Source organism: Triticum dicoccoides, chromosome 7A (assembly GCF_002162155.2).
Source record: "Triticum dicoccoides isolate Atlit2015 ecotype Zavitan chromosome 7A, WEW_v2.0, whole genome shotgun sequence".
NCBI lineage: Eukaryota > Viridiplantae > Streptophyta > Magnoliopsida > Poales > Poaceae > Triticum > Triticum dicoccoides.
Window position 1 is genome coordinate 565,403,711 of NC_041392.1, and position 15,369 is coordinate 565,419,079.

The 15,369-nt window shown below is 53.3% G+C and overlaps 1 protein-coding gene across 1 annotated transcript; it reads right to left on the minus strand.

Annotated features, from left to right (window-relative positions):
- Positions 1–1,831: 1,831 nt before the first annotated feature.
- LOC119330536 (uncharacterized mitochondrial protein AtMg00810-like) lies at positions 1,832–4,302 on the minus strand. Its single transcript, XM_037603649.1, has 3 exons — positions 2,496–4,302; positions 2,151–2,294; positions 1,832–2,035 (listed from the first exon to the last, which is right to left on the minus strand). Exon 1 carries the CDS (start codon positions 4,244–4,246, stop codon positions 3,020–3,022), a length of 1,227 nt encoding a protein of 408 aa, XP_037459546.1. The 5' UTR covers positions 4,247–4,302; the 3' UTR covers positions 1,832–2,035; positions 2,151–2,294; positions 2,496–3,019.
- Between the last annotated feature and the right edge of the window lie 11,067 nt (positions 4,303–15,369).

Here is a 15,369-nt window from a genome sequence, read left to right on the forward strand (position 1 = left end):
CAGTGCCACCGATCATGACTGGGCTTGGTGACGGCAGAGAACGCCGTTTTATTCCTACTTGGTTGCATGGGACGAACTGGATAGAGACCACCTTCGCTAGGTCCGTGAAGAAGAACCCTCTTCGAAGCTCGATCCTTGACAAGAAAATAAAGAGGATGAATTTCAACGCAAACATTGTTATCAGAGGTGAGTCGATCAGTAGATAAAAGATTTTTTGTGGTATGTGGAACATGAAGAACATTGTTAAGGACAAGAGGTGCATGCGGTGTAGGAAGAAGGGCTTTTCCAACATGAGTAATAGCCATACCAGTTCCATTTGCTGTATGCACTTGGTCCTTGCCGGTGTACTGCTCACGCATGTGCAGCTTGTCTAAGTCGCCGGTGATGTGGTCGGTGGCGCCGGAGTCCATGTACCACGCTGGGTCAAGTGCCGGAGAGCCGGTAGAGATGTTGTTGGCGAAACGTGCATCCTCCTGCTGGGAGTTGTGGTTGTAGCGATCATAACAGGTCCTTGCAGAGTGGCCGAGCTTGTTGCAGATTTGGCATGGCACCCGCGGACGATCGGAGTTGGAGTTCCTCCTGTTGTAGCCGCCTTGGTGACCGCCGGCTGGTTGGCCATTGGAGCCGTTGCCTGCAGCAGAGTTACCGCCGCCGCCGCTGTTGCCGCCGTTGCGACGGTTGCCTCCCTGCTGGTTCCGGCCATCATTGTTGCGATTGCGGCCGCCGCTGCCGCCAGAGGAGCCACCTCCACCGTTGCCGCCGCCTCGAGCGCCGTTGCCTCGTCCCGCAAGATTGGCTGACAACTGATAGCCGGTGTTGGCATTGTCTTGACGCGCCTCGTAATCCAGCATGTGCGAGTACACTTCATCGAGAGAGATGCCACCGTTGGCCAGCAGCAGATTGATCGATGTGACGAGGGCGTCGTACGAGTTATCAAGGCCTGTGAACATGTAGTCGATCACATCAGTCTCGGAGACGAGGCTGCCGGCCGCAGCAAGCTGGTCAGCGAGACCCTTGACATGGCCAAAATAATCAGCCATGTTCATGTCCTTTTTCTGGGCGTGCGTAAGCTGCCTCTTAAGCTGCATGATCCTGGAGCGAGACTGCGAGGCATACATGCGCTCGAGTGCCGCCCATATCTGCGCCGATGTCGTGAAGTTCAGCGTGCGCGCGATGATGTCGGGCGAGAGTGTGGAGAGGATCCCGGCAAGGAGCAGCTGGTCCTGGGCGTGCCAGACCGTATGGGCTGGGTTGATCACCATCTCCGCCCCTTCAGCGGTGGAGGCGGGAATGAGGCGCGCCGGGGGGGTGCTCTCGCCGTTGACGAAGCCGAGAAGCTGATGCCCCCGCAGGATGGGAACAATCTGGGCCTTCCAGAGGAGGTGATTTTCCCTTGAGAGTCTCACCGTCACCAGCTGGGCGAGGTTGGGCACGCCGACCTGCCCGGTCATCATCGACCCAACTGAGACGGAGGAATTGGTGAGAGCACCGGCAGTGGCGGAAAGCTGGGAGCTAATGGTTGTCGATGCGGTGGACGCGGAGGTGTTGGGAGAGGTGGACATCGCGGCGAGGAGAGTCGCGGCGAGGGATGGAGTTTCTGGACGTGCGTCGAAGCTAGGCTCTTGTTACCATGTAAAAACACACGATAGATTGGATCGCACATCCAAACAGATGGCGCTGATTGCTATTTATATGCAGGTTACATCACCGATCGTTTACAACAGGAAGATACGATCGGTTTTAAAGATATGTGCGTATGGTACAAGTTAGCTAACAACCTGCTAGATACTAACAAACTTACAGCTATCAAGCTTATCCGCTAACACGACGCAACCAGTAAGGACTGTAGCTCCTCGGCATTCATGGCGACGAACTTGAGGAATTCAAACTCATTTTGATCCCCTCGGAAATCGTGAATAACCATCTTCTTGACATGTGATCTCAAGCAAAAGATTGGACTGATCTCCTGCCAGAACTTGGCATGATGCTCCCAAGTGGGTTCGTTAGCAGTTACAGATGGACCATGCAGTGCAGACTGCAAATTGGTACCAATGTGAGCAGTTTGATTACAATACATATATGGATCAAGCTGCTAATAATCGACGATACCATTGGGAAATGATCGACGAACTGAAGGAACTGGGAGCTACCTCGATATGCAGCGTGTCAACATTGGGAAAGCATCTGAGGAAGCTGGCCAGCATCTTGATCTCCTCGAAGACACCAAAATTCACAGTCAACGCCAATATCTTGACGCTTGGAACTACAGTGCTTGCGCTCACCATTCTGTCTGACTGCAAAGCGGTCCACCAAGACAGGTATACATCATTACTTATTGAGTGTTTTATAATCATACAAAACATCATGATGGATGGAATAACTTTGAGAGAGAGATTACCATAACTCATTGACTACTTTTACATCATACGTATTTGAGAACAATGTAGATGGAACAATTTCAAGTTGAGAGAGAGATTGAGACTGGAGAGACGTACCCTGACGACGCTGTCACCAATCTGCAGCTTGAGAACTCTTGTGTCCAGGTAGCCGAGCGCCCGCAGGTTGGGAGCACAAACGATCCTGATCCTCACACCATTACGAGGCACGAACAAGCAAAGCCGCGCCAGGAGCGGCGTGTCCACCACGGTCAACTCCTCCACCGTGGATAGCCCAACGAGCGCGCACATGAGGCTTTTGCTGCGGAGCCAGACGTGCTTGGGGCTATTGACGATGAGCCTAAGGGACTGCAGAACAGGGCTGGCAGCGATCAAGGACTCCAGATCCTGATCGCTTGTGCCAATCCTTACCATGGTGAGAGTCCTGAGGCGGGGAAGAACGACCTCGGTGCCGCTGGGGAACGTCCAGAAGTCCAGGGTGAGCTCTGTTCAATATTGTGAAAGATAGACAAAAAGCAGAGTTTCTGTATGGAGAGGAAGAAGCTAGAAGTAGAGGGTTACATGGGCCTGGGCCTTACACGGCTCTGGACTACAGCCTATACATGTGTACACAGGGTGCTCCCTTAACACCCCCCCTCAAACTCAAGGTGGGTCAGTAGCATCTGATACACCGAGTTTGCAAATGTGAAACCTATGCTGATCTCTAGTTTGAGCCTTTGTGAAGAAATCTGCAACTTGAAGCTCTGATAGGACATACTGGAGATTAATAGTTGATTGTTGGCAATGAGATCGAGTGAAGGAGGCATCCACACCAAGTGTTTGGTCAGCTCATGCCTCACTGGATCATTAGCAATCTGAATGGCAGCAGTATTGTCGCAAAGAAGAGTTGTGGGTGTAGGGCATGGAACACCAAGATCAGCCAATAGCCAACGAAGCCACACAATCTCAGATGTCGTAGTAGAAAGTGCCCGAAGCTCTGTCTCAGCGCTAGAGCATGACACTGCAGTTTGCTTCTTGGATTTCCATGCAATAAGAGACGTCCCAAGAAATATGCAATAGCCAGTGATAGAGCGACGATCGACTGGGTCACTTGCCCAAGTGGAGTCGGAATAAGCATGAAGCTGCAGCTGACTCGAATGAGCATAGAACAAGCGGCGGGATGCAGTCCCCCTTAAATATCGAAGCACTCGAAGTAGATGGCCATAATGAACTGAGGTAGGAACACTGACAAATTTACTGAGAATATGGATTGCATGAGCAATGTCAGGCCTTGTCACTGTAAGATACACCAGACTGCCTACAATGTGACGGTACCGATAGGGATCCTCAAGTGGAGTGCCATCAGTAGGACGCAACTGCAGATGAATCTCCATGGGTGTCACAGCAGTGCGTGAGTCGGTAATACCCGAGCGAGAAATCAAATCTTGAGTATACTTTTGTTGGGAGATATAGTAACCATCATCTGTGTGCTCGATCTCAATTCCTAGAAAATAACTGAGAGGCCCCAAATCTGACATCTTGAATTGCTCACTCAACTTCTTTTTAACAAAAGCAATATACCCAACATCATCTTCAATGATCAACATGTCATCTACATAAAGCAGAAGTAATGTACGACCATGCTTAGATGTATGAATGAAGAGTGCAGGGTCATGCTCACTAGGAGAAAAACCAGCGGCTTGAACCACTGAACTGAACCGCTCAAACCAGGCACGAGGGGCTTGCTTGAGCCCATAAAGAGCCTTTCGAAGGCGACAAACATGACCTGGTGGAACCTCAATACCCAGAGATGGCTGCATATAAACTTCCTCATGCAGATCGCCATGAAGAAAGGCATTCTTCACATCCATTTGAGAAATCTTCCATGACCTATTCGCAGCCACAGCAATCAAAGTGCGAACGGAAGTCATATGAGCAACTGGAGCAAAAGTCTCATCATAATCTCTCCCATGGGACTGCTAAAAACCTCTTGCAACTAGTCGGGCCTTATAGCGTTCAACAGAACCATCTGACTTGGTTTTCACCTTGTACACCCATTTGCAAGTGATAGGGACAGACCCAGGAGGTAATGGTACCAGATCCCATGTACCAGTACACTCTAGGGCTGCAAGCTCATCAGACATCGCCACTTGCCACTCAGTGACACAACTGCCTCATGGTAAGTGCTAGGCTCATACACTGCCCCTACACAGAAGTCCTCTTTGTATCTGTCAGGAATCTCAAGAGAGGAACGATCACGAAGAGCATACCTTGTTGTCTGGGAGGAATCGCCAGTGCAATGATCAATAGTACTGGCCGGAGGAGAAGAAGACAAGGGAACAGATGACTGTATATCAAATGGAACTCGAGGGCAGCGGCTGTAATGTAAAGGAAGGCTATCTAGAGGTGGAGCTGATGGAAGAAATTTTGGAGTTGGAACTGGCAAAAGGGGAGATGACACATGTGATGAAGGTGGATCTGATGTCAAGACAGATGATGGCTGACCAGAGACAAATTCATCTGAAAAGATTGGTGGAAGAGAAAGAAAGGAGGTAGACTCTAAAGTGGTCGAGGATGATGATCTAGTTGAATCGGAATAGAAGAAGGGTTGATCCTCAACAAAAGTGACATCACGAGAAAAGCGAATGCGGCGAGCAGAAGGATCCTAACAACGGTAACCCTTATGCTCAAGAGTGCATCCAAGGAAAACACGCATAACAGATTGTGCAGTTAGCTTGGTACGCTCACGAGGCGCTAGAAGAACATAGCAAGTACAGCCGAAAACACGAAGATGGTCATACATGGGAGGAGAACCGAACAAAACCTCACCAGGGCACTTTCCCTGAAGACGAGAAGAAGGTTGCACATTTATAAGGTAGACAGCAGTTGAGATAGCTTCACCCCAGAAATGAATAGGGACAAATGAAGAAATCAAAAGGGTGCGGGCTGTCTCAATAATATGGCGATGCTTACGCTCAGCAACACCATTCTGAGCATGAGCACCAGGACATGAGAGCTGAGGGAGAGTACCCTCAGAAGAGAGAAACTCACGAAAAGCAGTAGATAGATACTCCCTTCCAGAGTCAGAACGAAAAACATGAATAGCACTAGAGAATTGAGTACGGATCATACGCACAAAAGCCTGGTATATAGAAATCAATTGAGAACGATGCTTCATAAAATATACCCAAGTATATCGGGAGTGATCATCAACAAATATAACATAATGTTTGTGACCACCTTTGGAAACAAAGGGAGAGGGACCCCATACATCAGAGTGAACTAAATTGAAAGGATGACTAGAATGAGTAGTGCTGGAAGAGTATGGAAGTTGTATTTGTTTCCCTAGCTTACAACCCTTACAGTGGAAACCAGCACCTATAGGTACACGACCCAAAACACCCTGTTGAACAAGAGTGGATAAACGAGAACCACATAGGTGACCTAAACGATGGTGCCACTGGGCAAAAGAAAACGACAAAGTGGATCTCCTTGTTGATGCAGCAGACGGAATCACGGAAGCGGTGGAAGCTGAAGGAAGGTGTAAGTAGTCAAGAACGTAGAGGGACGAGGATCCTCTACGGCGATGGCCAGTTCCAATGATCCTCTTGCTCTGACGATCTTGCACATAACAAAAAGAGGGGTCAAAACCAACAAAACAGTTCATGTCGGTAATTTGACCAACTGACATAAGATTCATGGACAATTGAGGAACAAAAGATATGGAAGAAACAGAAAATTTTGATGTGGAAAGTGAACCCCGATGAGTGACAGAACAAGGTGTACCATCGGCAGTCTGAACAGAGGCACCATCTTGCGCAGGCTGGCAAGACACAAGCTGTGAGCGATCAGAGGTCACATGAAAAGATGCTCCAGAGTCCAAGACCCAAGGATGTGCAGAAGTAGATGCAGACTGAGTGAGAGCAGACACAGAAGCACTCATTGCAGGCGGCTCGGTGACAGTCGCTGTAGACGGCCTCAAAGACCGAGACTGAGATTTGGTGGCTGCACGACGCTACAGGTCTCTTCTTGCACGATACTCGTCTAATAGCTCTGGATGAAGCTGGAAGCAATTATCAGGTCGGTGTCTTGTCCTCTTGCAGTGCGAGCAGTGATGGATAAGTCTGTGTACTAGGGTCCTTGTGGGGCTGCAGCACATGGTCCTTGTGGCAGTTAGGAGGATAAAGTCCTTGACCATCAAGGACTGTCAGTTAGCATAGCATCTTAGACTAGCATCTTAGACTAGCATCTTAGACTGGCATCTTGGCAGCATCTTAGCATATGCCTTGGCTGGCTAGCAGCCTATAAATATGTATCCCCAACCCCTCGGGTTGGCATGGCATTGTGTGAGAAATAAACCAACGAAAATTGTCCCAAGTCTCCTAGTGTCATCCACATCTATCAATGCTCAGGCTGAAAGGTCTAACAAGTGGTATCAGAGCCAGGTTAACCTGCACCCTGAGCATTTCCTGTGAGCAGCCCAAGTCGGTAGCAGCAGCTGCTCCGTCTGCCTCTGGTTACCTTCCTCCTTCCGGACTGTCGAGCAGCAGCTCGTCTTCCTCAGCCTCCTCTTCACGCAACAGCCCCCCTGCAGCGAGCCATGTCTGCAGGTCGCTCTCAGCACACGGCTACCTCAAGCATGCGGCGCCGGCAAGAAGCCGAGCGCGCCGTGGCAGAGGAGCGTGAGCGAGCGGCTGTAGCAGCGGCTGCTGCGGCGGCAAGAGTGTCGAGGCTGGCTGCAGCGGAGCTGGCAGCAGCCAGAGCGGAGGTAGAAGCAGCCAGGGCGGAGGTAGAAGCAGCAGCAGCAGCAGAAGCAGCCCGTGAGGCTACGGCGGATGCCAAGGCACTCCGCGGCAGCCCCGGCAGCTCCAGCAGCTCCGCGCCTGCGGACGACGGCGCCGACGCAGATCGCGCCAAAGTGGCGCAGGAGCGGACGGCGCAGTGGGCAGCCGAGCACGCCCACGCTCCAGGTGGAGGCGCGCACCGCGACGGCGACTGCAACGACCAGGACCGCGGCCTCTACGAGGTCCGGACTGTGGTCAGGGATGTTGGTTCCAGTGTTGGGTGGCCTACCCTCACTAAAACCAACTACTTCGAGTGGGCCGGGATCATGAAGGTCAGGCTCCAGGTGCGGCACATGTGGGAGGCAGTCCAGGACAGCAACGTCGACCACCTAGAGGATCGACGGGCACTGGACGCCCTCATCGCCGCAGTCCCGCCCGAGATGCAGTTCTCGCTTTCCAACAAGCGGACTGCCAAGGAGGCTTGGGACGCCATCGCCGCAGCACGCATCGGCAGCGACCGTGCTCGCAAGTCCACCCTGCAGGCACTTCGTAAGGAGTGGGAGAACCTGGGCTTCAAGCCAGGTGAGGACATTGATGACTTTGCTCTCCGTCTCAACACTCTGCTGCAGAAGATGGTGAAGTTTGGCGATGCCACCTACACCGAGGAGAGAGCTGTCGAGAAGCTTTTTCGGTGCATTCCCGAGAAGTACAAGCAGATGGCTCGCTCGATCGAGTCGTTGCTGGACCTCTCCACGATGACGATCGAGGAGGCGATAGGTCGACTCAAGGTCGTCGACACCGACGAGCCACAGCCCCCCTCAGGGCCCGTCACCACCGGCGGGAAGCTGCTCCTAACTCGGGAGCAGTGGGATCCCAGCCTTGGTGACAGGAAGAAGGGGGAGCCTTCCTCCTCGACGGGCGGCCGCAAGCGTGGCAAGCAGCGTAAGGCGCGAAGAGGCCCCCCGGGCAGGGCACAAGGACGTGCCGAAGGTGACGCCCGCGGAGGCGCCAAGGACGGCGTCGCTGGCAAGCCCAAGCCGGCACAAGACAACAGTTGCCACAACTGTGGCCGGTTTGGCCATTGGGCCAATGAGTGTCGGCAACCACGACAAGGCCAGGCTCACATCGCACAGGCGAAGGAGGAGACGGCTCTGTTCATGGCGCATGCAAGCATTGAGCTACCCTCGGTGACTCCAGTCGCAAAGGCTTTCATCCACCTCGATGAGCCAAAAGCACACGCTCTTCTCGGCGATGGCTCCGGGAAGGACAAGGCTACGGGGTGGTGCCTCGACACCGGCGCCACCCACCACATGACCGGTCGAAGGGAATTCTTGGCCGAGCTCGACTCCGATGCGCGAGGCTCCGTCAAGTTCGTGGATGCCTCCGCTGTGGAGATAAAGGGCGTCGGCTCCGTCATCTTCACCACCAAGATGGGAGAGCACCGGCTGCTCACCGGTGTCTACTACATCCCCGCGCTAAGGAATTCCATCATCAGCTTGGGACAGCTGGATGAGAACGGCTCACGCGTGCTGATTGAGCATGGGGTACTACGCATCTGGGATCGCCAGCGTCGCCTTCTCGCCAAGGTGCCCAGAGGTGAAAATCGACTCTACGTCCTTGATGTGCAGGTGGCACAACCGGTATGTCTCGCTGTCCGTCGAGACGACGAGGCGTGGCAGTGGCATGAGCGCTTTGGGCACCTTCACTTTGAGGCCCTGAAGCGTCTAAGTGCCAAGGAGATGGTGCGAGGCCTGCCATGCCTCGACCATGTGGAGCAGTTCTGCGACATCTGCGTACTGACAAAGCAGAGACGACTCCCCTTTCCCCAACAGGCGAGTTTTCGGGCTAAGGAGAAGCTGGAGCTCGTGCACGGAGACCTGTGTGGCCCGGTGACGCCAGCCACACCAGGAGGTCGACGCTACTTCCTGCTGCTCGTCGACGATCTCTCCCGCTACATGTGGGTGATGATCCTCGGCAGTAAGGGAGAAGCGGCGGACGCCATCAGGCGCGCGCAGGTTGGTGTGGAGGCGGAGAGCGGCCGCAAATTGCGCGTGTTGCGCACTGACAACGGCGGCGAGTTCACGGCGGCTGAATTCGCGTCGTACTGCGCCGATGAGGGCATCCAGCGCCACTACTCCGCGCCGTACAGCCCGCAGCAAAACGGCGTCGTCGAGCGGCGCAACCAGACGGTTGTGGGGATGGCTCGGGCTCTCCTCAAGCAGAGAGGGATGCCGGCTGTCTTCTGGCGAGAGGCGGTGCTAACAGCCGTCTACATCCTCAACCGCTCTCCTACTAAGGCACTCGACGGCAGAACTCCGTACGAGGCCTGGCATGGGCGGAAGCCGGCGGTCTCTCATTTGCGGGTCTTTGGCTGCCTTGCGTTCGCCAAGGAGCTCGGCCACATTGGCAAGCTCGACGACAGGAGCACTCCGGGAGTCTTCATCGGCTACGCGGAGGGCTCAAAGGCCTACCGCATCCTCGACCCAAAGACACGACATGTGCGCACAGCGCGAGACGTCGTGTTCAACGAAGGGCGAGGGTGGCAATGGGACAAGGCGGTGGACGACGGCTCGACGCCGACGTATGACGACTTCATTGTCGAGTACGCTCACTTCAAGGAAGCTGGGGGAGCAAGCAGCTCCTCTTCACCGGGCACGCCTACCCCGGCCCCCAAAACTACATCGACTCCGGCGCCTGCTACACCGACGACACCACAACCGGCGACGCCGCATACTCCAGCCCCGGCGGTCGCCACTCCGGGCTCGTCTTCATCAGCACCAGCTCACGCAGAGCACAACCCGATGAAGTTCGCTTCCCCGCTCACTCACGACGAGGAGCGGGTCGACGCATGGTATGGAGGCGAACAGCTGTGGTATCGCACGATGGATGATCTACCCGGCGACCAGCCGGTGCCGGGACCGATGCCACGTGACCTGGAGGCGCAGCTACAGCTCGTGTGTGAAGACGGCGAACCACGGTCCTTTGCAGAGGCCGAGAGAGACGCGGCATGGCGCGCCGCGATGCAGTTGGAGATGGATGCGGTCGAGCAAAACCGCACCTGGGAGCTCGTTGATCTCCCTCGAGGTCACCGCGCAATCACCCTTAAGTGGGTGTTCAAGCTGAAGAGGGATGGAGCCGGCGCCATCATCAAGCACAAGGCTCGCTTGGTGGCCTGAGGCTTCTTGCAGCAGGAAGGAGTCGACTTCAACGACGCCTTCGCTCCCGTGGCACGGATGGAGTCCGTGCGACTTCTCCTTGCGCTGGCTGCCCAGGAGGGCTGGCGTGTCCACCACATGGACGTTAAGTCGGCATTCCTCAACGGCGACTTGAAGGAGGAAGTCTACGTGCATCAGCCACCTGGGTTTACGATTCCCGGCCAGGAGGGCAAGGTGCTCCGCCTGCGCAAGGCTCTCTATGGCCTGCGGCAGGCACCCAGGGCGTGGAACGCCAAGCTGGACTCCACGTTGAAGAAGATGGGTTTCGAGCAGAGCCCGCATGAGGCTGCCGTCTAGCGACGGGGGAGTGGAGGAAATGCCCTACTGGTGGGCGTCTACGTTGACGACCTGGTGATCACCGGCACCAAAGGTGCAGAGGTGGCGGCGTTCAAGGAAGACATGAAGGCCACGTTCCAGATGAGTGACCTGGGGCTCCTCTCCTTCTATCTAGGGATTGAGGTGCACCAGGACCACTCCGGGATCGCGCTTCGACAGTCCGCCTACGCCAAGCGCATCGTTGAGCTAGCTGGGCTCACCGACTGCCATCCAGCTCTCACTCCGATGGAGGAGAGGCTGAAACTGAGCCGCGATAGCACGACGGAGGAAGTGGATGCTATGCAGTACCGACGCCTTGTGGGGAGCCTTCGCTACCTCACTCACACACGGCCGGACTTGGCATTCTCCGTCGGCTATGTCAGTCGGTTCATGGAGCGACCAACGTCGGAACACCAGCAGGCAGTGAAGAGGATCGTCCGCTACATAGCAGGGACCCTCGACCACGGCCTCCACTACCCTAGGTGTCCTGGGGCGGCACACTTCGTCGGGTACAGCGACAGCGACCACGCCGGCGACATCGACACCAGCAAGAGCACGAGCGGGATCCTCCTCTTCCTCGGCAAGTGTCTCGTGAGCTGGCAATCAGTCAAGCAGCAGGTGGTGGCCCTGTCCAGCTGTGAGGCTGAGTACATAGCGGCCTCCACCGCCTGTACTCAGGCGCTCTGGCTTGCTCGACTGCTTGGTGATCTTCTCGTTCAAGACACCAGAACGGTGCAGCTCCTGGTGGACAGCAAGTCCGCCCTGGCCCTGGCAAAGAACCCCGTGTTCCACGAACGGAGAAAGCACATCCGACTGAGGTATCACTTCATCCGCAGCTGTGTGGAAGAAGGAAGCATCGAGGCGAGCTACATCAACACCAAGGATCAGCTCTCAGACCTGCTCACCAAGCCCCTTGGGAGGGTCAAGTTCCTCGAACTTTGCTCCAGGATTAGGATGATTCAACTCTCCCACAAGACGACGTACAAGACTTAGGGGGAGAATGATGGATAAGTCTGTGTACTAGGGTCCTTGTGGGGCTGCAGCACATGGTCCTTATGGCAGTTAGGAGGATAAAGTCCTTGACCATCAAGGACTGTCAGTTAGCATAGCATCTTAGACTAGCATCTTAGACTAGCATCTTAGACTGGCATCTTGGCAGCATCTTAGCATCTGCCTTGGCTGGCTAGCAGCCTATAAATATGTATCCCCAACCCCTCGGGTTGGCATGGAATTGTGTGAGAAATAAACCAACGAAAATTGTCCCAACTCTCCTAGTGTCATCCACATCTATCAATGCTCAGGTTGAAAGGTCTAACAAGCAGAAAGCACCTGAAGGTGCAGCCCTAGAAGCACTTGGCCGCTGAGGAAAAGCCAGAACACTGTGTAGAGAAGGTGTTGAAGTGGTAGCAAGGGAACGAAGACGAGTCTCCTCAGCAATCAAGCTAGCAAGTGCCTCTGTCAAGGTAGGAGGAGTCGTACGACTAAGCAACTGAGTGTGAATGTTCTCAAAGTCTTGTTTCAGACCCATCACAAACTGAAAGACAAGAGTCCGATGCTCATATTCTTCCTTGGTCACACACGACTTACATCCAACACTACTCTTCGGAACCATGGAACATAGCTGACCAGTAATGCGAGTAAAAGCCCCATAATATTCTTCGATGGACATGTCTTGCTGCTGCTGAGTGTTGTGTAAATTCTGCAACAGTGAAAAATGGAGAGCACCGCTAGGCTGAATGTACCGCTGCTCAAAATACTTCCACATTTCTTTGGCTGAAGTGTGATGCTCAAGACTCATTCTGAGTGAGGGATGAACACCCAGAACTAAAGCGCCCATGACACGATCATCAATCTTTTGCCAAGATTTCCCAGCTGCATCATCAATAGGACTAGGTAGATCATCAGACAAGTGTGAGACAAAACCTGTTGCCCTTAAGATTGTTTTAGCCAAGAAAGCCCATTCCCTGTAATTTGTACCATCAAGTTTGATGTCTATGGACATTGAACCAGCTCCTAATCCAAAATCATTCTTCGCCATGGCAGCAAGGACCTCTAGCAAAAGGGGGAAAAACTAATCCCAGCAGCCACACCAATGATTGAACAGAGTAGGAGCAAGTTCAGAGGCCAAATTAGCAAAGCACCACAAGGCAACAGCTAACTGGAGAGCAAATCAAGCAATTGAAACCTCTTCAGTTACTGGAGCACAACAGAATTAAGCAGACCAGCTGATAGGAAGCAGGTTCCCAATACGTACAGAGCAGTTGCTGCTTGATAGAGGAGCAGCTGCTTGATAGAGCAGCAAACCTCCGATGCGAAGGCAACGGCTTGGCGGAGATGTCGCACCGGCTTGCTGGAAGGCCGGCGATGGCGCAAGAAGCCAACCACAGGTCAGCGGGGAAGACGCACGGGGAGCTACGGGAGAGCAGTTCCCACGAGATGACGATGAATACAGGGGGAACCAAAGTTGAGGACGTTGTTGGACGAAGGATCTCGCCGGAATCACCTCGCTGACGACGGCTCCGTGTGTGGCGGCGGCGGACGGAAGCTAGGGTTCGCTGGCTCTAATACCATGTTCAATATTGTTAAAGATAGACAAAAAGCAAAGTTTCTGTATGGAGAGGAAGAAGCTAGAAGTAGAGGGTTACATGGGCCTGGGCCTTACACGGCTCTGGACTACAGCCTATACATGTATACACAGGGTGCTCCCTTAACAAGCTCCTGGAGCGAGTCGCAGCGGAGGATGTCGGCGGGAAGAAGGCGCGCAGGGTTGGGCTGGTCCATGACCCATCTGTAGGCGAGAAGGAGTTTCTCCGTGCGCTTGTCGACGAGGAGGCGCGGCCAGGCGGGGAGCTCACGGTCCAGTGAGGCGAGCCTGCAGTCGGAGAGGATGACGGCGCGGAAGTTGCCCGGGTGGTCGTGGAGGACTCGGGGGACTACGGCGTCGCGCGGGGCCTCGGGGATGCGGGCATCCTTGAGGACGAGCGGGTAGGAGCGCCAGAGGTGGCGCCAGTCGCGGCGAGGCCGGCGGCGCCGACGGCTTCCGTGACGGGGAGGTAGGTGATGATGTGATGGAGGATGTCGTGGTGGAGGGCGCTGAGGCGGGACCTGCCGCTGCTGGTGCCGTCGGCCATGGCGGCGAGGCGAGGGTTTAGTTTGGTTTCGGCCGGAATGGGGAGGCGGCCTACTAGCGGTCAAAGACCACACACTGACCTCGGGGTGCCCGGAGCGATTAAAATGGAGGGATGTCACCGTTAAGTTGCTCCGCATTTATTTATTCGGTTGAATTAACATCTGGACATTCTCTTCCTTATAAAAAAACACCTGAACATTCTCGTCACTACAACATTCTATATATAACTCGTACTAGTATAAACTGAAAAACTACAGTACTAACTAAAATTATACTCACTCCGTTCGAAAATACTTGTCATCAAAATAGATAAAAAAAGATGTATCTATTTTCGGGCGGAGAGAGTTTATTTTTCGACTTGCAAGGTTTTTCTTTGGTATAGTGGACAATTCTATGTGATTGTAATTTGCACAAATTTGTAGCAATTGCTAATTAATTAACGAAAGATAGATAGATACGACGCGTCGTGAAACCCTAGGTGCCAGAAGCAACCAAAGTGATGGGAGGGAGCAGGCGCCTCGAGTTTCGGCGTCATTGGGATTCCCTCGCCTGTACTAGTTGCTTTGTGGCTTAGTAGCCTGGGTACCTTAGGTAGGTCTTGCTTGTCCATGACTTTTAACTTCTGCGTTACCAATGACAACGGTGACAGCGAATAAGTTCTTCATATCCCCCATCGGACGGTGATTTCCTCATCTATCAGTGTTGGATCTAGGGAGTGGTGTTTGCACCTTCTCGGTTCCTCCGGGATCTCTGTATGTGATTGGGAGGAGGGGGCTTATGTATACTTGTGTTGATGTCAAGGTAATGGTCCTCTTCTTGCTCTTTGTGCAGTGGTGTTGTGGGCAACCAGCGGCATCTACGGTGGAAGGCCAACCCTTGAGAGTTGAGGTGATGCTATCAGGGTATTTTTGTGTTAGCGACGAGGTTGTTACCTCTTTTCATGACACGACAGATCGCTCTTTGGTGGTTCATGTTCTTTCACCATCACAGTGGTGCTCTCTCTGCCACCTTGTGAAGACACCTTGCAAAGTTGATGTTCATAAGATGGTTTGGATATGATATTTCCAATCTATGCAAGGTTTCTACAAATAGCAGCTTATGCTGCAGAGGGTTGATCCAGCCGGCTCTTACCATGGTGACCTCCCAACCACAAGATGCAATGTCAAACCGACTCTGACAATGCGACCGCGATGGCAGGGTGCCTTTGGCTCATTTTTTCGAATGAGTTTATTTGACTCTTCAGGATATATATTTTTCAAAAAGAGGGGTTCGCCCTAGCCTCTGCATCTGAACGATGTATACGGCACATATTATTAATAAGCAAAAGGTCCAACAAAAGTCTCCAAGTCTCAAACAAAGAAATACAAAAAGGGCTTATAAAGAGCTAAGCAGTAATAGAAAGGCCACAACCGGCTGGCAAAAGGTAGGAGCACTATATACCTATCCTATTATATGACTCTTTCAGGATATAGCCGCATCATTTGAGCGACTTTGGCTCGTGTGGTTAACATTGAGCTTGTTTGGCTATTTGAGGATCTAGTTGTATTTTC

Excerpts from the sequence above, each read along its gene's own strand:
- LOC119330536 (XM_037603649.1), bottom strand. The coding sequence starts at position 4,246 with ATGGATGTGAAGAATGCCTTTCTTCATGGCGATCTGCATGAGGAAGTT.